This window comes from Lissotriton helveticus, chromosome 5_1, assembly GCF_964261635.1.
Source record: "Lissotriton helveticus chromosome 5_1, aLisHel1.1, whole genome shotgun sequence".
Taxonomy (NCBI): domain Eukaryota; kingdom Metazoa; phylum Chordata; class Amphibia; order Caudata; family Salamandridae; genus Lissotriton; species Lissotriton helveticus.
Window position 1 is genome coordinate 1,907,045,976 of NC_136065.1, and position 21,129 is coordinate 1,907,067,104.

The 21,129-nt window shown below is 45.4% G+C and overlaps 1 protein-coding gene across 1 annotated transcript in view; it reads left to right on the forward strand.

Annotated features, from left to right (window-relative positions):
* Positions 1 to 21,129, forward strand: part of JUP (junction plakoglobin) — a 187,164-nt gene that overhangs the window by 151,866 nt on the left and 14,169 nt on the right. The window contains exons 13-14 of the mRNA XM_078645450.1: positions 8,176 to 8,215; positions 17,278 to 17,424. Coding sequence (XP_078501576.1) covers positions 8,176 to 8,215; positions 17,278 to 17,408 — 171 coding nt within the window. The 3' untranslated portion in view covers positions 17,409 to 17,424. The remainder of the gene's footprint in view (positions 1 to 8,175; positions 8,216 to 17,277; positions 17,425 to 21,129) is intronic.

Here is a 21,129-nt window from a genome sequence, read left to right on the forward strand (position 1 = left end):
CCCAGAATCACAGTTTTTTTTAAAATATCTGTTTTGATTCTATATTCTTAGGAGCATAGTATGTCTATAGTGAACATTTCAAAGATTATCATTAACCTTTATCTTAAAAAAGAAATACACACTAAATGCTGTGTGACTGTAATAATTGTGGGAGTTCTATATAAGGATGAGGTAGGATTCCTTTAGAAAAGTATCTGCACACAGCATGCACACAATGGTTAACTTGGGTCACCCCACCTCTGGGCAGGAGGATATATAGTAAAAAAAATAACGAATATGTAGAATTAGTAACTTAATGTTCGAGGCATGTGGGCTGCTGAATTCATATCTATAGCATAGATCACCGCCTAGTGTTGGGTCCGGATGATTGCACATTGTTGTCCTGGAAGAGTCTTCGAAGTATCACAAGATAGGTGGCTCCTCCCCTGGACTACAGTGCGCATGGGCATCGACTCCATCCCCAGATTGTTTTTTTCCGCCATTGGGTTCGGATGTATATTCGTTATCTCCAGTTCGGAATCGATATAGACTTTTCTTAAGGCCTTTTTTCCTATACCGTCGGTATTGTTTTGCGCTCGGTGCCCAGCTCTGTTCCGGCTCAGTTCCCGAGTCGGACATCCCGAGGAGGCTCTTTGGTGCTCTAGGCCCACTCGACGCAACAAGACTTTCGACGACATCATGGAACGGAGCCCTTTCAAGAAATGTCCCGTGTGTGGATCGAAGTATCCCCACATCGACGTCCACCCGGTGTGCAACAAGTGCCTGTCGCCGGACCACGATGAAGCCAACTGTATGGCTTGTTCCCGTTTTCGATCGTAGAAGACGATTCGACTTCGGCTCGTGGCGCGCCTGGAGGCCCAGCAGTTGGCCCCGGCACCGGTGGACATCTTCGAGAGAGAAGAAGCAGACGAACAAGAAGTTAATTTGCAGATTTCACCTCCAGCGGAGGAGATCGGCTACGACGCGGACATCGAAGCGCTCGATGCCGAAGAAGTCGTTGACGAGGTAGGAGACGACATTGAGGCCTATGGGGCCATGGAAGATAGCTCAGGCAAAGAGCTATGCCCCGTTCGAACAATCACTAAGGCTCAGGTCGAGGGATCGCCACACGGCCTTATCCAAGACCTTACACCCAGATCCACGGCCTCGCCTACGGGCCCGGCTACGGACACTTCTGCGGAGCCGCCGTTGGTCAAAACGAAACCGAAAGTGAAACCTTTGTGTCGACGAAAACAAAAATGATGGAGACGCCGTCGAAACAGAAGAAGTCTGTCCCTCTGGCCGCCTCCTCGTCTTCCGAGATGTCGGGGCAGCCGAAGAAGGCTGTCGACCCGGTGAAGCCGAACAAAGGCGTCGAACCAAAGTCGGTCAAGGGTGTCGAGCCGAAGACGGTGGCCCCAAACCCAGTTGTCAAGGCCGCCGACCCAAAGATGTCGACGCCGAAGGCCGTCGACGCGGAAGGAGGACACGGCGCACCTAAGAGGGCTGATCTTGTACCTCGGCCGGAGAACACAAAGACATCGACGCTCCAGTCTTCACACGCTGGTGGGCCGAGGACGTCTGTCGGGTCGACGAATCCGTCCGCTTCCTTTACGAAGCAGGTGTCGGACTCACTGCATCGCATCAGGAACAAGGCTTCAGCGGTCGATCCGAAGGATGCTTCCACCCCGAAGCAGGCTGCCAAAACACCAAAGTCTTCAACGGCACTCCTGTTTACGTTGCCGCCGAAGGTGGCACCGAAGGCCTTCGCACCAAGGTCGGTCGCCGAAGCGCCCGTGCAAGGGTCTGCAGGGTCGGAGCCTTCTCAGCAGCTTGGGAGCTTGAAGCATCGACAACCCTTGATGGAGGAGCAGTCTGAACACTTTATCGACGCCGACACCGGTAAACTTACCCTCTACAAGAGAGATCACGGCGACACAGCCTTTGGAGTCCTACATGATTCCTTTGAAGCGCAAGAAGCCTTCTACGGATTCCCCAGTTCTGGTTGAGCCACTTGCTCCACTGACTCCAAGAGTTGCTACACCCTCACCCACTTATTCAGATGTGGAGGCTGGGGAAGGTGATGACGAGGAGTATAACTTTTCTGCCAACACTGATCCTGAGGGTCACCAGGACTCTTGGGCACATGCAGGGGACCCAGGGGATCCGCAAACTGCCCCGGACACTCAGGTGTACAATGTCAAACCCTCTCCTACTGAGGATTCTGCGGCATTTAATGCTCTAATTGAGAGGGCGGCTAAAAACCATGACGTCCAGCTGCACGCTGACTCTATTGAAGTGGACTTCCTCTTTGATACCTTTTCCACAGCAGAAAAGACTGTCAAGACTCTCCCAATGCTGAAAGGGGTTCTGAAACATGCTGCAGACATTTTTAAAGAACCCACACGTGCCAGGGTGATCAACCCTAGAATTGAAAAGAAATATAAGCCGGCACCTGGCGACTCTACCTACATCAAGGGCCAGTTGCCATTGGACTCTCTGGTCGTGTCTAATGCCCGGAGGAGGGCGAATTCGCAAACCACTGGTGATGCTCCTCCCCCTGACATGGAATCTAAAGTGCTGGAGGCATCAGGGAAGAGGGTGGCAGCTCAAGCAGCCAATATCTGGCGTATCTCGAACACTCAGGCACTCTTGGCCAGATATGACAGGGCGCACTATGACACTAGAGACCCTGTTACAACATCTACCTGATCAGTATAAAGAGGCAGCGGAGATGCTCATTCAGGAAGGGAAGCTCATCTCCAACGCTTCTATTAAGTGTGCACTGGACGTGGCGGACACCGCGGCCAGGGCCATGAACACCAGTGTGATGTTGAGACGTCAGGCATGGCTCAGAATCTCCGGTTTCAAGCCAGAGATACAAACCACCATCATCAATCAGCCAGTAAACCCTGATAGGTTATTTGGTCCTGAGGTGGATACCACCCTGGAAAAAATAAAGAAGGATACCGAGTCTGTAAAGTCCATGGGAGCTCTCCAGTCCCAACAGTTTAGGGGCAGTACTTTTCGTCGCTCAGGCAATAGAGGTGTTTCCAGAGGCCAGATGTCCCAGCAAACGCAATACACTAAAGGTGGGGCGCAGTCCTCTTACACCAAGCAGAGTAGAGGCGGCTATCGGGGCAACAGTGCCAAGGGCAGAGGCCGTGGAAATAACAACTCCCGTTCCTCCGCCACCAACAAACAGTGACGCCCTGCCGCTGCCCCCCGACCATACCACACCTGTCGGGGGGGGGGAGGGGGGGGAGAGAGACTCCAGCAATTCCTGCCAGTCTGGAAATCCATCACCACAGACAGGTGGGTCAGGAAACTTATCCAGTTCGGTTATTGTCTGGAGTTAACATCCACTCCACCAACATGCCACCAAAACACCGTCCTATGTCCACAGAGCATTTGCACTTATTGCAGCAGGAGGTACTTGTCATGCTGCCAAAAGGGGCAATCGAGCTCGTGCCAGTGGAGGAAGAAGGCACAGGAGTGTATTCCCTGTACTTCTTAATCCCGAAGAAGGACGGGTCCCTCAGACCCATACTGGACCTCAGACCCCTAAACCAGTATATTCTCTCGGAACACTTTCACATGCTGACGCTGCAGCAAGTTCTTCCGTTGCTCAACCAGGGAGACTTCCTCGCAACCTTGGATCTCAAGGATGCATATTTTCACATTCCACTACATCCATCACACCGAAAATACCTCCGATTCACCATTCAGGGTCGGCATTATCAGTTCAAGGTCCTACCTTTCGGGGTGACCACAGCGCCCAGGGTGTTCACGAAATGCCTGGCGACAGTGGCTGCGCACCCCAGGAGGCAGAACGTTCACGTTTACCCTTATCTGGACGACTGGCTTGTCCAAGCAAAGTCGGCCCAGCAGTGCGCCATCAACATGTCCCACACCATTCACCTTCTTCACAATCTGGGATTCTCACTAAATTATCCCAAGTCGCACCTTCAGCCAGCCCATGTGCGGCAGTATCTGGGCGCAACAATAAATACTCTGGCAGACACGGCTCGGCCGAATTCTGTGAGGATCGACAGCATTCAGTCGCTGATCCAGAGGTTCAGACCGCAACACTCGCTTCCAGCAAGAGTGTTCATGCAGTTGATAGGCATGATGGCCTCCTGCATCTTCATTCCCACACGCGAGGCTACATATGCGTCCGCTTCAAGAGTGCTTGGCACGTCAGTGGAATCAGGCTCAAGGACAGTTAAAAGACCTAGTGTTGGTGACCGGTCGGGCATACAACTCTCTGCATTGGTGGAATCCACACAACCTTTGGAAGGGCCGACCGTTCCAAGAGCCTGTGCCACAAATTATCCTGACGACGGACTCATCTCTCCAGGGTTGGGGAGCTCATGTACTCCACTACACAGTGCAGGGACTATGGACAACGCAGCAAAAGAAGATGCACATCAACTACCTAGAACTGATGGCAATCTTCATGGCAATGAAAGCATTCAAAGTACATCTGTGCAACAAAGTCGTGTTGATCCGGACGGACAACATGACAGCCATGTACTACATTCTAAAGCAGGGAGGTACACACTCTCCACAGTTGTCTCATCTGGCTCAGAGCATGTGGAAGTGGGCCATTCAGAGGAACTTCTTCCTCATGGCGGAACACCTCCGGGCAAGGACAATCGGATGGCGGATCTGCTCAGCAGGTACAGCCACCAAATGCACGAGTGGGAGATACATCCATCAGTACTCCACCCGTACTTCCAGCAGTGGGGTCATCCACAGATAGACCTGTTTGCCACAAGGGAAAACGCAAAATGCCAACACTTTGCCGCCAGGTTCCCTCACCCACAGTTGCAGGGCAATGCGATATGGATGAACTGGTCAGGCAGATTTGCGTACGCTTTTCCCCCAGCACCTCTCATACCGCTGGTGGCACGAAAGCTAAAGCAACACTCGATGACACTCATCCTGGTTGCTCCAACGTGGGCCCACCAACCATGGTACACCACGTTTCTAGAACTCTCCGTGGTACCGCATCAAAGGCTGCACCTCACGTCCAGACTTTTGACGCAGAGCCATGGCGACATTCAGCACCCAGACCCGCAACAGCTCAACCTGGCGATCTGGCTCCTGAAGTCTTAGAATTTGGCTACCTTAACTTGCCTCCCGACTGCATGGATATCATACGGGAGGCAAGAAAGCCCACCACCAGAGCTTGCTATGCAGCAAAATGGAAGCGGTTTGTCATTTACTGTACAGAACACATCAACCCGCTAGATGCATCCACTCACAACATCTGTTATTTGTTACATCTTTACAAATGCAATCTGGCATATGCTTCCATTCGGATACACTTATCCGCCATAGCGGCTTATCTCCAAAACAGGCAGCATCTCTCAGTTTTCAGAGTGCCTGCCATTAAAGCCTTCCTAGAAGGACTAAAGCGGGTCATCCCTCCCAGGACCCTGCCAGCTCCTGTATGGAACCTTAATGTGGTCCTCACCAGGCTGATGGGCCCACCTTGTGAGCCTCTGCATTCATGCGAGGTTCAGTTTTTAACATGGAAAGTGGCTTTTCTAATAGCCATTACGTCTCTGCGACGTGTTAGTGAGCTCCAGGCGCTCACTGTACAAGAGCCATTCATACAAATTCACTCGAACAGGGTGGTGCTGCGCACTAACCCTAAATTTCTTCCTAAGGTGGTTTCACAGTTCCATGTCAATCAGACCATTGAACTGCCCGCGTTCTTTCAAAACCCAGAGACAGTAGCCGAAAGAATGCTCCACACTCTTGACGTCAAATGAGCTTTAATGTACTACATCGATAGGACCAAGGATTTTAGGAAGACACAACAACTCTTTGTTGCCTTTTCGGCCCAGCACAAAGGCAACCCCATTTCCAAAGCAGGTGTAGCCAGGGGGATCGTTAAGTGTATTCAAATTAGCTATCGCAAGGCTAAGCGCACTTTAACGGTCCCCCCCCAGAGCCCACTCCACCCGCAAGTTGGGGGCCTCCATGGCTTTCCTTGGTAATATCCCTTTGGAAGACATTTGTAGAGCAGCCACATGGTCTACACCACACACATTTACTAAACACTACTGTGTAGATGTGCACTCCAAGCAGCTGTAGGGCAGGCTGTTCTTAAGACACTTTTTCAAACTTCTGCAGCTGGCACAGGCGGCCGCCGTTAATGGAGGGACTTCTGTATATTCTATGCTATAGATATGAATCCCACATGCCTCGAACTGAATATGCTACTTACCAGTATGCATCTGTTCTTGGCATGTAGGGCTGCTGACATTCATATCGCCCGCCCTCCTCCCCGGCGCCTGTAGCGGCTGCAGAATTCAAACTTACTCTTAGCATGGTCATCGCTCACACTGTTACACTCCATCTTCGCCACAATGGCTAAAAACAATCTGGGGATGGAGTCGATGCCCATGCGCACTGTAGTCCAGGGGAGGAGCCACCTATCTCGTGATACTTCGAAGACTCTTCCAGGACAACCATGTGCAATCATCCGGACCCAACACTAGGCGGCGATCTATGCTATAGATATGAATGTCCGCAGCCCTACATGCCAAGAACAGATGCATACTGGTAAGTAGCATATTCATTTTTTAAACGAGTAATGCCAGAAATGATAAGTTTCTTTAAAAGACAGAACAAAGGCACCAAATAGTTACCTGTACATTGTACACTGCTGATAACTTTCTCTTTGTGCCTTTCTTCGGATTACCTTAATTTCCGGGTTCCTATAAAAAATAAACACAGCTGCCCTTCGTACTGTCTGTTATTTTGTCTCCATTCTGCCCCCTCCCCTCCCCCTGGTCTGATTCTTGAGCATACTCTGCCTCTTCCCCAATGCCCGCCATCTTCCACTGATGCAGTATTCTGCCTCCAATTTATTGTGTGAATGTGGTCCCTTAGATGTTAGCATTTACCCTTCTAGATTTCCTCAAGCAATCTTCATATTCTGGCAGCTGCTGGAAAAACTATCTCTAAGCATTCAGTACAAAAGGAAGCTCTTGCACACTTGCTTTTGAACCCTTCCGAAAGACCCCCATCGCCTGTAGTCTTGCTTCTAACCAGGTTAACATTGGAAGACCTGTTTTAGCAACCACTTGAGTCCACAGAAATTGGCCAGGACGTTATATAGGTGCTCTTACAGAACTATTTTCAGATACCTCTAGCTTGGAGACCTCATGTGACCAATACTTAAAATAAAAAGTACCTGTGAGTGGTGGTGAGTCAGCCCACTTTAGCCATTGGCTTTCATGACATTTTGATGGTTTGCCATTTCTTGTATTGGGCTGTTCATCAACGCTTTCCCTTTTTGAGGATAGTTAATTTGTTCTCCCATTAGTGATCATGTTTAAGTACCATGAAGTGTAGCCTATAATTTGTCTGTGTGCATTTTTAGATATATTTACTGGCATGATTACATTTAGAGATTGCAGTTTTCCTCTTTTGTCTTATGGCATTCGCGAATCTGCCTTAACCACTTGGCTGCTATGGCTTTTCCCCTCCTGTGCTGAAAAGCTTTGAAACCCATTGTTCCTGACGAGCTCACCTTGTCATGAGCACAGCTCCAGTGTGCCTCATGACAAGCTGAGCTCGTCGTGAGCCTCGAAGAGGTTGTTAGTTAGCTTTAATTTGCAGTCTTGATAACATTGTTGGATTTACAGTTTGTTTTGTTCTCAAAGTAAAGATTTGCGGGCACATACGCTTTCTTGTAGCGGTACCAAAAATACTGTCCCAATGTCAAAGATATATTCTGCACTAGTTTTCTGTTGATTACTTTTATGTTCACCACATACAACAGATTTTTTATTGGATTCCTTTTTATACCACTGTTCCCAAGGGTACTCCGTTTACTGCAGTTAGTTAAAAATGTCCTCCTCCCAGCTTCCATATTGTAGTCTACGAGGTTGCTTCCTTAAGGTATTTGTTTTGTAAGATCTCTTGCAGCAACACACACATTTGCCAGACCTATTAGATTAGCCATTGAATGGTTTAAGAATGTTTAAGGCCTATTGATAATGCCAATATTAATTTTACTGCTCCAGCATTCTGTGCCCTTTGTGCTTGCAGGGCTCCATTAATGAGGTAGCACAAGAAACTGCTGACATTTTCATACTCCGTGTAATCACACAAATGGAGTAGAAATGGTCAATGTCTGCACACATTACCAACTACACATTTTTGTTTTTTCAGGCACAGAGCATGATTCCCATGACCGATAACTATGGAGATGGTAAGTTCATTGTGGATGGTTATTAATTTGCTATTACGGATTATGTGCGCACAACAAGACCACTCTCCTGGACTAGAGCATGTGTGCAGTCTTTGCATCACATTTGTGCTTTTACTTTTTTTTTTTTTGATAGTTAGAAAATGCTTGTTGTGTTTGTTTTGTAAGAAGGTTTTTGATAAAATGGGCAATATGGCCATTTTTTGGGAAAATGCATACGAGCAAGAACAATCACTCATTCGTAACTTACGTTTGATTGTGAAGCACTTGTTCACTCAAATGTGTTGCCTTACGATGCATTGAAACAACCAAAAAGTTCAGTGGGTCTTATTTAAGTAACACTAAATATATATATAGTCTCGACTCTCATATAGATGTCTGACAATTTCAGGATTGTACAATAATAATCCTGATTTGTGGTGTTTTAATACATCTAGACAATCCCTTGACAGGTGTTGACTATTGACCCATAATTCTTGTGGATCTCTTAAGGATAAAACATACCGTCTGGTAAATAATGTAACGCCTTTTTGAATAAATGCAAGGAATCATTGTTGGATTTAAGGAATACTTTATTGTGTCATTTGATAGTATGTTCGTGGTTACATGAATGAGTCCCATGGAACATTTTGGTTGTATCTGTTATAACCTTTTCAGTTTGTGGACATAATGGTTTTTGTCCTGTACTTTTTGTCTTGAGATTCATGACACCACCACTGCAGTATTAGAAATTATTATGCTGAGAAAACATCTGGTTTTCTTGTGTTGTTCAAATGTGAACCTAACACCTCTTTAACCATGGGTATTCTCCCAGTGTACTTCGAAACCCACCTTTACTAGCATAACATACAGACCATTTGGATTTCTGCCCTACATTTTCGTCTTTCACCACTCTCCTCAAACTATTCCGTTGGGTCCCTGTTGGAAAAAAAAAACACGGGTCTCTATTTCTTTTCTTAAGAGTGAACTACTTCTGTTTCACAATACAAAACTTAAAACCTCCTTACGGTTACTCTTACCTTTTAACCAACTTCTCTTTATTCTTAAGATACAATTTGTAGAATGCACTGACTAATCAATTTGCAGTTCATGCACCCAGCTTATTGATCTAGCTCCATTTTAATGCCAGTTTGCTTCAAACCCTCATCTACTTAAGATAAAACCTTAAAACGAATTTCTTGAGCAACCCCTCCTTCCACGACTTTGACTTATTCTCATGTAGTGACTTCATGGCTAGAGGTGGTTTGTGTTTTGAGAAATGGTGTACAATGTATATTACACACGTGTTATGATTTTGTCCCTCTCTAGTTTGTATTTAGTATGTTAGTTTAATATAAGTTTTCTATTTTAAACCCAAACTGTTGATGGCTTAAAGGGGGCTCAGGAAAAAGTGAAACTGAAAATTAGATGTCAACTGTTATTTAGGCAATTCCATGTACGACATAAAAAGTATATAACACTGGCAACTTCAGTTGGTCTGACTAGATTTCTTTGCTACTCTAATTTACAACTCAACTTCGTAATCAAAAAGTAATACCATATTCCCAATGGGTAGTATTTGTCAAATTTATCAGGTAACCATGCTACAAGTCAGTAAGGCGTATAAGCATTGGTGGATTAATTCTGTGTAGGTGTTACCAGTTTTCGATATACTAGTCTTTGCTTTTTAAAGTAATGTATAAGTAGTCTAATACTGGCCAGTGTCACTTTTTTTTCTGATGGATACAAGTTCCTGCAAATTAATCCCCTTATGGATTATCCTTCTGGTCTTCAGACTGGTACAGAAATCTTTTCGCCAGCTGTATTTCTCCATCTAGATCCAGCACATTGTTCCATGCCGCCTCCACCCTAACTTCACAGACATGGTCTTCACATTGTCAGCTTATGGTTCTACTGAGTGCAGTTTGGCACCGGTTTGATATGCACCAGATTTCTGGTTTTAAATGTAATCAAATAAGGATAACAAAGTTATTGTCCTGAAGATGGTGGCTAAAATACGAATGTGCCATCGAAACGCGTTGACGCATTAAGTGGTGTTAAATTGGGCAGGAGTCAGTATCCAGTGATAGACAGGAAATTAATTCTGTGCTCCACGCGGTCTATAACTTTAGCCTAATTAACACAGGAATGACATAGTGTATTGTCTTTATAGTTTCTCCTTTTAGAATTGTTTTTAACTGTTTTTAATGTCATGAAGTGATGCTGTTTGATCTATGTATAATATGCATTTGTGAAATTTATTGACTTAATAAATTAGAGGAATATTTTTACTAAACTTATTAGTTCATTTATAAGTGCTTCACTCGCGTGCTTAAGTTCTGGTATGGATGAATGGTGAGAGGAACGTGAATAAGTCTAATTTGTATCCTATCCAAAGGGAATCCTTCTCTTTTAACCGTTCCGTTGGTCTACAGGTCTTGCCTCTATCTACCCAGCACAGAATCTGACCTTCCGAGGAGGATGAGTGGATGAAACCCACATTAAGGCCTTTCCTCGTCCTTAATAGACAGTGGATATTCAGGAGATGACTATAAAGTTCCTGGCTCACTCTAATTCTGTTTCTCCAGGTCTTACATCTGCTTGCTCTCATAGCCTTTTGTATCTTGTTTGTGTGATCTGCCAAACGGTGGATGAGGGTCCTACAGTGGTGGCGAAGGGGCTCCAGTATCCAGGGAGCCTAATTGCTTGGGTGCAGATCTCTCAATCTGTTAATCTAGATCTGCAGTGATGGATGAACCCCCATATCCTCCCCCCACCACCACCCCCGCTCAGTCAACCTTTTGGAGGGTTGTCCCATTAGCCCTCCACAAACTCCGGCAGCCGTAGTTTTTACAGTCTGGCTTACCATGAAGGCATTTAGATATAGACTTAATCAGACAACCACCACAATCCTTTTATCCACAAACTAGATGGCGTGGGATTGTGGACTGTATGTGGCGAGGTGGTTCACCTAAGGCTTAGGGGCAGAAATGGGGCATTTGCCTAGTAGAAGCTTATCTCAAGAGTCTCACGTAGCGTGACAGTGGATGCTCTGTCTTCTTACTCAAACCACAACCCAAAGGGATTTAGGATCTTCAGTTTGGGATTTTCATAGGTAGATCTTTTTACTACTGCCCATAAGAAGTGCCCTTAGTTTTGTGCCTGATGTTTCAATTAGAATAGTTCCCTGGCGATGGCCTGCTGTTTGAGTTTCCAATGATTATTTGTCTGTCGGAAGCTTTACAGATCAAGTAAATCCGATCCAGATTACCTCTGATTGGGCAGTGAAGATCTGTTGGCACTCTGCAGTCGACCACTTCTTCCTCTGCAGCACAGGGTGAACCTGCTCTATGCAACCATATCGTTTGATCTTCCTCCTCAATTCCCAAAGCTGCACATGTGGCTATTTTATGATGCCAGCTAGAGTCCTTTTGCTGACCTTATAAAGTTTCAAATTTCATGTTGGCCGCCATCTACTCGGGTTGCTGGGGCAAACTCATTTAGTGGTGCCCATGGTAAGGTCTAAATCCCCTTAAATCTATCCTATCCGTAATCTTGCAATTTGTGTTGTACCTTACACAGCAGGGCCTAGCAGCGATTACCATTAAGAGCTTTTTGGATGCCCTGTCTGCCTTCATGACGTTCTGATCAACCATACATGCTTATATTGCCATTAGTAGAACGTGATAGGTGATGAGTTGTCACCAGACCCTTCCTGCATTGCGAATGCTAACCCTTAAGGTTTGCTACTTGATTGTGTCAATGAATATAATCTTTTAAGATAACAATTCTATATCAACCTTTTCTTTCTTATTGTCAAAATTTTCAATCATTTATTTATACAAACAGAAAACATTTTTATGTTTGCAATTGTTTGTTTTCACATGCAAATGAATTCATGTCGATTTAACAATAATCACAACATATAATTTGATTTTACATCACTAACATAATACTTTTATAAATCCCAATGCATTTCGAGATCGACTGATCTCTTCTTCAGGGGAACTGTAATGTAAAAAAAATTCATATCAATATCATATAGAACCAAACAAAGAGGATCGATAATGTGTATTTGCCGATTTAATTGTGTGGTTAGATACTATGTGCATCGAGCGTTTCCAAAATTGTGACATGCAGACTTTTGACAAAGTAGTTAGTGGCTAGTATAAAGTAAGTGGACTATACATATAAATGCACGTAAAAAACAAAGCTTACCAACAATTCGGGTTCTACATGAGTTAATGTGGTCAAAAAAAGGCCTCGGTATTGTGTATCGCAAATGGCTGAGAAATGAAGAAACAAAACGAAAATATGGACCTGCTCACATAAAGGAGTAGCATGAACGGCAATAACTGTGACCGACTGATCTCTAACTGTTAAAGAAAGTCGATCTACCTGCAAAGTACACAGCAGGATGTGTTGATTTTTCTGCTGGGAGTAATAGTGATCCTGAAACAAACCGAATAAGAGCGCTATAAATATGTGGCTATTATAATGCAATACCGCGGGGGAGTATTATGGTGTGGGTAAAAGAAAGCCGTAAGAGCAATTAAACAAAAATACCTGATGTTCCAATGGGCCTTAAAACGGAGTGCAAACTGACTGGGACTGCAAAGAGATGGTCTCTGTAAAAGACAAGCCAACAAAACTGTCAGAAAACTGACTGACCATGGTAAAGAAAAGTTCTAATGAAAGGGACTCGCAACATCGTTATTTACCTTCACGAATCGAAAATTTGTCTTCTTGATAAAGGTTCAGTCCACGGAACACGGAAGTGTTCGTGCTGGGTGTGTTTATTGGATCAAAGTCATAGAACTAGAAAAAGGACAGGGTGCGACGAGAAAAGAGGTCGGCCATCTAAGGTAAAAAGTGTTCGAGAGATTGTTGAACCCAGGCAGCCATAATGAAATGGTAACATGAAAGAGAAAAAGTGCTCACGACAACTGAATGAGGCCGTAACGTGACGGCGTGTACTTGTAGAATAATCCTGAAAAAAATAGAAAATCAAGGCGAAAGTTTTCCTCACACTAACCGTAAAAAGAAAATAGAAAACAAAAATAGAACACTGAAATACCAAGTAGAGTGCTGATAGCGATGAGGAAGTCGAACAACCAGTTAGGTTACATGACTGTAACAAATAAAACAAGTATTGTTAGTAAAAAATGAAAATGTATTCGACTCTCTGGATTAAACATTCAACACTAAGAAGTGATAAATCGTAAAATGGTGACGTGCAATAATGTGTTAGTCATGATATTAGACCGATTATGATGGTAGCCAACAAATAACATACATCCGCAAAATAATGCATATCTATGGTGTTTTTTACTGAGTACGATAGTTTATGGTCATTATAGTGCTGATGCCAATAATCCACTAAAAATAGAGGATCTCTGCAACTCTGGCAGAAAAATTAGAAACTATATTGCCATCTAATTTGTTGGAAAGGGCTCTAGAGAAACGTAGCGTTGATGTGGGTGGATCTAACAATGTTCATTCCTAAGTGGTCATAAGAAACCGACCATATCTAGCTTATCATTGAGTCCTTTTGGCATCATGGTCTCGATGTTTTATCCACCATATTTCTCTTTGTGATAACAATCTGATGTTGTCGCGGTCAGGTTTTTGGTCCATTACTTCAAGCACTTGAAATCTAAGTTGTGGAATGGTATGGTTCATGTCGTGCCAATGTGTGGCAAGGCTTGATGTTGTAGATTGATTACGGATACGGCTCTTGTGTTCAGATATGCGTATCTTGAATTTCCCGTCCGTTTTCCCTATATATAATTTGCCACAGGGGCATTTTTATCATGTAAATTACATGAGTTGAATTGCAGTCTGCTCTATGGCGAATTTTGATGGTTTTGCCGGTTTGTGGATGTTGAATGGTTCTACTGACAATGACGTTGTTGCAATGGACACAGTGCATTTTTCATCCCTAATTGTGCTGTGTTGGGTTGTGTAGAAAATAGGCTGGGTTTAGTTACCATCTCTTTGAGGTTTCTGCTTCGATTATAAGCAAACAGGGGTTTGTCCTCAAATATTCCTTTGTCTGCTGTTTGGATTGTGATAGATGAATCCTGAGCTAATTTTTGGATGATTCTCTCTGTTTGGTGATATTTTTCCTTGGTATTTTGTTCCAGTTGATTTGTTGTAAATCTTGTTTAACCAGAATCTCAAAGGTGTCTAACAGTTTGTGATACTGGTGGCATAAACGTGCTTGATGGTTTAAATTCCTTGTATTCACTCATAATGGTTGGAGGTAACTCTGGTAAGGTAGGCACTATATTGGTAAAGAAATGTCTCGAGCGTAGTGAACGTATAAATTTAAAAAGGCTAATCTCAGTGTTGAAATAATTGCTCGAAAATGTTGGTACAAAGCTTGTGCCTTTTTTTGTAGGATTTGTAGTTGCTGTTTGTTTAGTTCCTTGCTTGAAATGTTGATCATTAAGGTTTCGCCTTGCTCCTTAGGTTTGAGCTGACTGGTTCTTTGGCTGCGTCTTGTTTTCGTGTTCCTGCCATTTCTGGCGGTTTGCCGGCTGCTGGACCCCTCTCAAAAAACTCTGCTGGGCTATATCTTGGTTTCCTGCGGCTTGTGTTGAACTGCCTTCACTTGTTGCTTGTGATGCTGTGTTTGTTGGTGGTTGTCGTGATAAAGTGAATTCCTGGTCAGATACAACGCTCTCTTGCAATGAGGTTACTGGTCTTGATGTAGGTCTCCGTTGAGCATACAACTCTGCCCAGGTGTAAACCTTGTTTAATTTATAATCAATGGTATCGCGTTTAAATTTGCAAAGTTTTCGGTCTTGAGTATCCTTTCCGTATTTGTCCAGTTTATCCTGCAATTCTTTCAGGATGACGTTCCATTCCTCTGTATTTGTCGAGATAATTCATTGGTTAGTAACTCTAGTTCTTCTTCCAGATCCTTGATGATTTTTGCAAGTTCCTCTACTAGTAGTAAGATTAAATCTAATGAACATTTATTGAGGATTGCGTGCCATTTGTCCATGAAATGTTTATTGGCTTGAAGTTTGAGGAGCATAGGTTTGATTGGTAGCCGTAATCCTCGCGGTATTCTTTGAACTTTATGGTATTGTATGAGTAGAAGCGTGAAGTTTTTGGTTTAGTACTCTTTTAGACAGGAATTCCAATTGTCTTAACTGTTGAGGTATCGATCCACTTTGTCTGCTGAAAGTTTGGATGTCTTATCAAAGCATAAATATCTGAAGGTTGAGCTGTTTAAGTTTTAGTTTTGGCTTTATTGTCAGTTATATTCGAAATTGAATCAAACTGCATTTTGTTGGTGCTACAGTACTGGTAGCAAAAATTGAAAAATGAACTATGTGGTTGTACTGTGCACTCAAATCTTGGTGGTAATCAGCTAATTTCCAAAGTTTATGTAGTTTTTCAACAGGGTGTGCGGGTAGGGAGGAGGGCGCTACTATCCTGAAAGTAATAGAACGTGATAGGTGATGAGTTGTCACCAGACCCTTCCTGCACTGCGAATGCTAACCCTTAAGGTTTGCTACTTGATTGTGTCAATGAATATAATCTTTTAAGATAATAATTCTATATCAACCTTTTCTTTCTTTATTGTCAAAATGTTCAATCATTTTAATTATTTATTTATACATGAATTCATTTGCATGTAAACAAACAATTGCAAAGATAAAAATGTTTTCTGTTTGTATAAATGATTGAAAATCACGCCCTGTTGAAAAACTACATAAACTTTGGAAATTAGCTGATTACCACGAAGATGTGAGTGCACAGTACAACCACATAGTTAATTTTTATATTGCCATTAGTGGCATGTTTTCTGAAAGATTTGCGTTTTCTCCCACTCTGTTTATTTTTCCTCAATAGGATTTAAAATGTGTTGATATTCTTAATGGCATCACTATTCGAGTTCCCACTCTGAACAGTATTGTAGGTGGCAAGAACCTAAGCTCCTATGGTAAGAGAACTTTAGGCCCTGTGTTAGTTCATCTTTCACAGTTTTTTTTTTTTAAATTATCTTTTACTAATTAAGTTGGTCCTTCGCACTGGCTCATCCTTCTTACTGAAAGCAGTGTCTTAATATCTGCCAGTATATTCACCTTCTATTTTCCTTCACTGCTCCCATCCAATTAAAATGAGGAGCTTCTGCCAAGACTGGATCCTACAAGTGGTGTCCTATTAAATTGACTGCATGCAAGAGAATAGAATGGATCTTTGTGGGCTTTGCAGGTACCTGGAAGAGCAAGGTGGTGACCAAACCACACCATTTAGAATTTGTTAATCTGTATGAGTCTCTGTTCTGCCCATGCAACAGGGCCTTTGCTGCTTTCATAGTTCTTTTCAGGGGATTCATATTGCAGACATCTGCTGGGCAGCGACATGGTAGTCCTTGCATACTTTTGCCGATTACTACTGCCTCATATCTCCGGCATGGGTATTTTTCTTGAGCAGTGTTGCAGGATTTCCTTGGTTAATAGGCTTTACTCAGTCCCACCTACAAGAGTTATTGCTTTGGGACTTCTTCTTGAGGTGAGTAATCTGCAGAAAGATGTATCCATTAGGAGAAAGTTATTTACCTTTTTATAACCTCATTTTTGGCTGATGCATATTCTTCCCACGGATTCCTCACCACCCTCCTCCCTCAGAGTTGGTGCCGGGTTAATAGGTTCCCAAAGCTTACAAACCTATGTGCTGCATTTGTTGCTGTTGAATTCTCTTGGTTCCTATCTGCACACAAGTGGGGACGAAGGAAGAGTTTCAGGAACTTATGCCAGCATGTCTGTTGGCACTTAAAAGACTTCTATGTCTACACATTCAGCTGTGAAATTATGCTGAGGCTGTATGAAGTCACCTGGCAGCTGTGGGAGGAATATTGGTGGAAAAATGTTTTTTTAGATCACTCTCGCCTAAAAAGATCATTCAGAACGTAAGCAATCTGTAGGAAGATCAGCCATGAGAAATATTGTCCCTAAAAGTAAGTAATATTAGTCAGTTGCACGTTCTTTCTGATAACTTCAATAACTCAAGCTTGGTATTTTACGAGTTCACACGTGATTGTACAGCTACTTTGTTTTCCTCTCCAGAAATGGAAAATTACCGCCCTGTATACAACGGAGACGTTCTAGAGAATATAGATATTGGTCCAGACATGGAGATGGACTACTTACCCGATAACTATAGTGACCGGGGCCGCTTTCACGACATGATGGCATAAATCTGCTTTGCACAAGGTAAGGTTGGCTGGTTGAAGGTATTGTATTCTTTTGCTAGATAGCTCAATGTTTTAAAGTGAGAAAAGGCTTATGACTGTAACCAACCTACACTTACTGTCAAATTTGGTGATAAGTGTGGGTCAAACCATGTCATGATTGCTCCTCATGTGACATTATGACTTAAGACTGTTGGTCGACAGTTATGTATTCTAGCTTGATAACAAAGAAGTTAGTCTCTTGAAAACAAACCAAATCCTTCTTAAATCACTCTTGAATGTGCCTTTCGCATCTTCTGAATGCTCTGGTGAAGCTATATAAGGACACTGGATCGAAGTTTAAGGTGGCTAGTCCATTTTGTTGGAACTCTAACTGAGAAACGTAGGCATAGTGAAGTTGCGCCTACCTGGTAAAGACCATTGGTGATGAATGAGGCTTAAAAGACTTTGTGTTCTAGAAGATAGCTGTGCTATAGAATTGGGTTAGTAACCTCTTTCTGCTCCTAACTTTACTGATCTAATTCCAATCTGGTTTCAAATTTAGACAGACTATTACCTGATGAACTTGTTAAAATCAAAAATGTATGCAATCACTACTGTCCATGCATCCATCTTGTGGAGGCTTGGTTGTATTGCATTAACCAGAGTACTTTGTTCTGATCTACCTTGTGGACCAAACCCGCTTTAAGTCTGTTATGCACAAATGTTTGTATTGTACTTCTTATGTGGAGGGTTCACACCCCTCTTATCTTAATCCATTATTTTTATTTAAAATTTTGATCTGATAGAGACTACTAGCCGCAGATTCCTTAACGTAGAATTATCCCCAGGCGCGATTCTGGATCCTGAGAATTTTCTTTGCCACATCATCTCTGCGCACCGGGGGCAGTACCACTGGACTCCTCCCTGACGTCCGCGGGCGTGACATCAGCGAGGTCACAAACACCACCCCAGCGCGCTGACGTCAGTTTCCTTCTTTTCCGCGTGCAACGCGGATCCAGGTCGTGTCCCTGACCTGCTTTTAGGCCTTCCTTTAACGCTTTTGCGTTGAGGAACAGTGTGCGAAAGCCTTCGGGTTTCAAGAAGTGTAATACTTGTGCGTGTCAGATGACGGCGACTTACCCTCACCCTATTTGTATGTGGTGTTTGGGCGAGCACCATGATTCTACGGACTGCGATGCTTGTCCGCATCTGAAGCTGAAGTCCTGGCGGGAGCTCCGGATGAAACTACTTTCAGCCCGCTTGTCCAGATCGGTCTCAACACCGCGCCCATCCCCTTCCTTGGAAGGGTCCAAGAACCGCCGATTCCGCCTATGGCATCGTCCTTCACCGAGGCCACATGGGCGTCGCTCGCCCACCGGTAAGTCTTACAGCTTGTCACCAAGGCCTGTTCCCCGTTCTGCAGAGGGCGCGGGTTCGTCTCGGGACATGCGGCCTCGCTCGTTGCCACCCTACCCACCGTTTCCTTGCGTCGGGGCAACTAGGGCCCAAATGGAGGCCTACGCTATGGCTCTGCAGGCTGCTTTGCCCCTTCCTCTTCCTGAGACGTCCATGGATCCCTCGACATGTGCGGGGCCTTCCGCGGAGTCGCCGGAGGTTTAGACCTAGGCGCTGACTAGTTCGGCTTCAGGTTTTGGGGGTGTGGTGTAGTTTAGGTGCGGCTCTACGGGGTTCCCCTCTTCGACCCACGGCTTCTCTGCCTTGCCGCAAATCCCCAAGGGGGTCCGTGTGGTTATGCAGGAGATCGCTGGGACTCCTGGTTCTTCCCAGATTCCCCCTCGTTCCTCTGGGCAGGCGGCTGCCTTACCGGAGGCTGAGCTGACGCTGTTCTGGTGCCAAACAGCTTTCCTCCCCAGCGGCGCTGCGGGTGGTGGCTGGGGTCCGGGGTGCCTCCCCGGGTCCCTCTCGGCCCTCTATGCAGGCGAATGCCTCGTCTGAGGTAGAGTCGGTGCCTTTTTGGCGCCATTCTTTGGCGGCTCTGACCCCACCCCATTCTCCTAGTACGCAAGTGGTGGTGGAGGTCGACTTTGTGCCCCCGATGACTGCTTCGGCGCTGATCGATGTCGCTCTGGCACCTGTAGCGGACTCCACGGCGCCGTGCCGGCGTCAGGTCATCGACTCTTTTCCAGAGGTCCCCTCTCCGGAGGTTTGTCATCTTCTTGTCTCCTCTTCTCCGGAGATGGGGCGCCGCGTCGTTACTTTTCCCTGGCATCTTCTAGGGAGGACTCTTCACCTTCTCTGCGGCCACAGCCCACGGACTCGCTCTTCCACAACTCACTGTTGGTTGCTCCGCAGGCTTCTCCACCTTCCCGCGAAGGACCCTCAGGCCCCCCACTCGTCCGAGGATCTTCCATCATAGAGAGGCTGGTCATTTCTTCCTCCAGCTGGACTCTGGGATGGACGGCTTAGTTTGTAGCCATTGCCCACGGAGGAATTGCTCTCTCCCCCGCAACGCCCTACGGAGGAGAGTGTAGCCTTTGTCTGGGCCATTTCCACGCCCGCTGGAATTTGGCAAATGGGCAACCCAGTCACCCGATTCCCTACGGGCCATTTGTTTAAAGTTCTCCACCAGGACTCTGGTGGAAGGGAGCTACTGCTTTCATTTGAAGCTTCGCTCCACAACTCTCTTCAGGGGGTGTCCTGCCACGGGAGATCCGGTGCCACAGCCGCTCCTTCATTGCCACCGTCCTGCTTCGCATGAACCAGTCTGCCTTTCTTTCCACCCTTCTACCCAGGGCCCTCTCCTGCAGACTGCTTTTCTTTCTTTGCCCTCCGTGTTCCCTCCGTCACAGGAGGCCCGGTGGTTGGATTCATGGGGGCGTAACATCTTCGCTACCTCTAGTGCTGCTTTGCGAGCGCTCAACACACTTTGTGTGTTGGCTAGGGTTACCTCCAGCCTATGGAATTCCGCTGAGTCCATTCTGTCTCGCGCCTCCCACATAGGTATTCGCACTGATCTGCAACTCCATGTGTTGGAGGGCTGGGAGTTGGCCGCGTTTATTCTCCGTTCGGCCTTGGATGTTTCTCATGCTCTCGGACGCGCTGTGGCAAGTTCTGTGGCTCTCCGCCACCATGCTTGGTTGTTGGATGGCATTTTTCCAGAGAATATTAAGGAGCGGCTGGTCGACCTGCCTTTTGATGGGGTTCTTTTGTTTAACACCCAAGCGGACTACGCCATTCAATGGCTCCTTGCGGGGCTCCGTCCTCCTCCTCCTCCTGAAACCCACACCCACACCCCCACACCTGACTGCCCCCCCCCGCCCCCCCCTCCTCCCCCACCACTCCGTGAGCTTGGCTTGTCGGTCCTCCGGTACTTTATGGGAGGCGTTATCCCACCATTTTTCTTGGGTCTAGTGTTTGGTTGACCCGTCTGTGTGTTCTGTGTGGTTTGACGTGCCTTCAGGGTCCTTAAGTTGGCCCCTCTGTACTGTTGGCACAGCCCTTTGGCTTTGTGGTTTTTGGCTGATTGGTAAGCAGTCTGTGTTACTACTCGCAGGTCATTTGTTCTTGTATTCTGCTGCGGGATTTGTTCCCTACAAGGGGTTCCCATGTTTTCTTTGGAACGTGTCATACGTGGGGTACTTGTAGCTATTGTGTAGCTCTGTCCTAAGCTGGGACGATGTGGACACCCTTTTTCGGGTGCCTTGCCATTCCTGGCGTCCCTGTATACTGCTGGTGCGGTCTCTTTTCTCTTTTGTCTTAGCGCAGCTTGCGCTGCTCCAGGCTC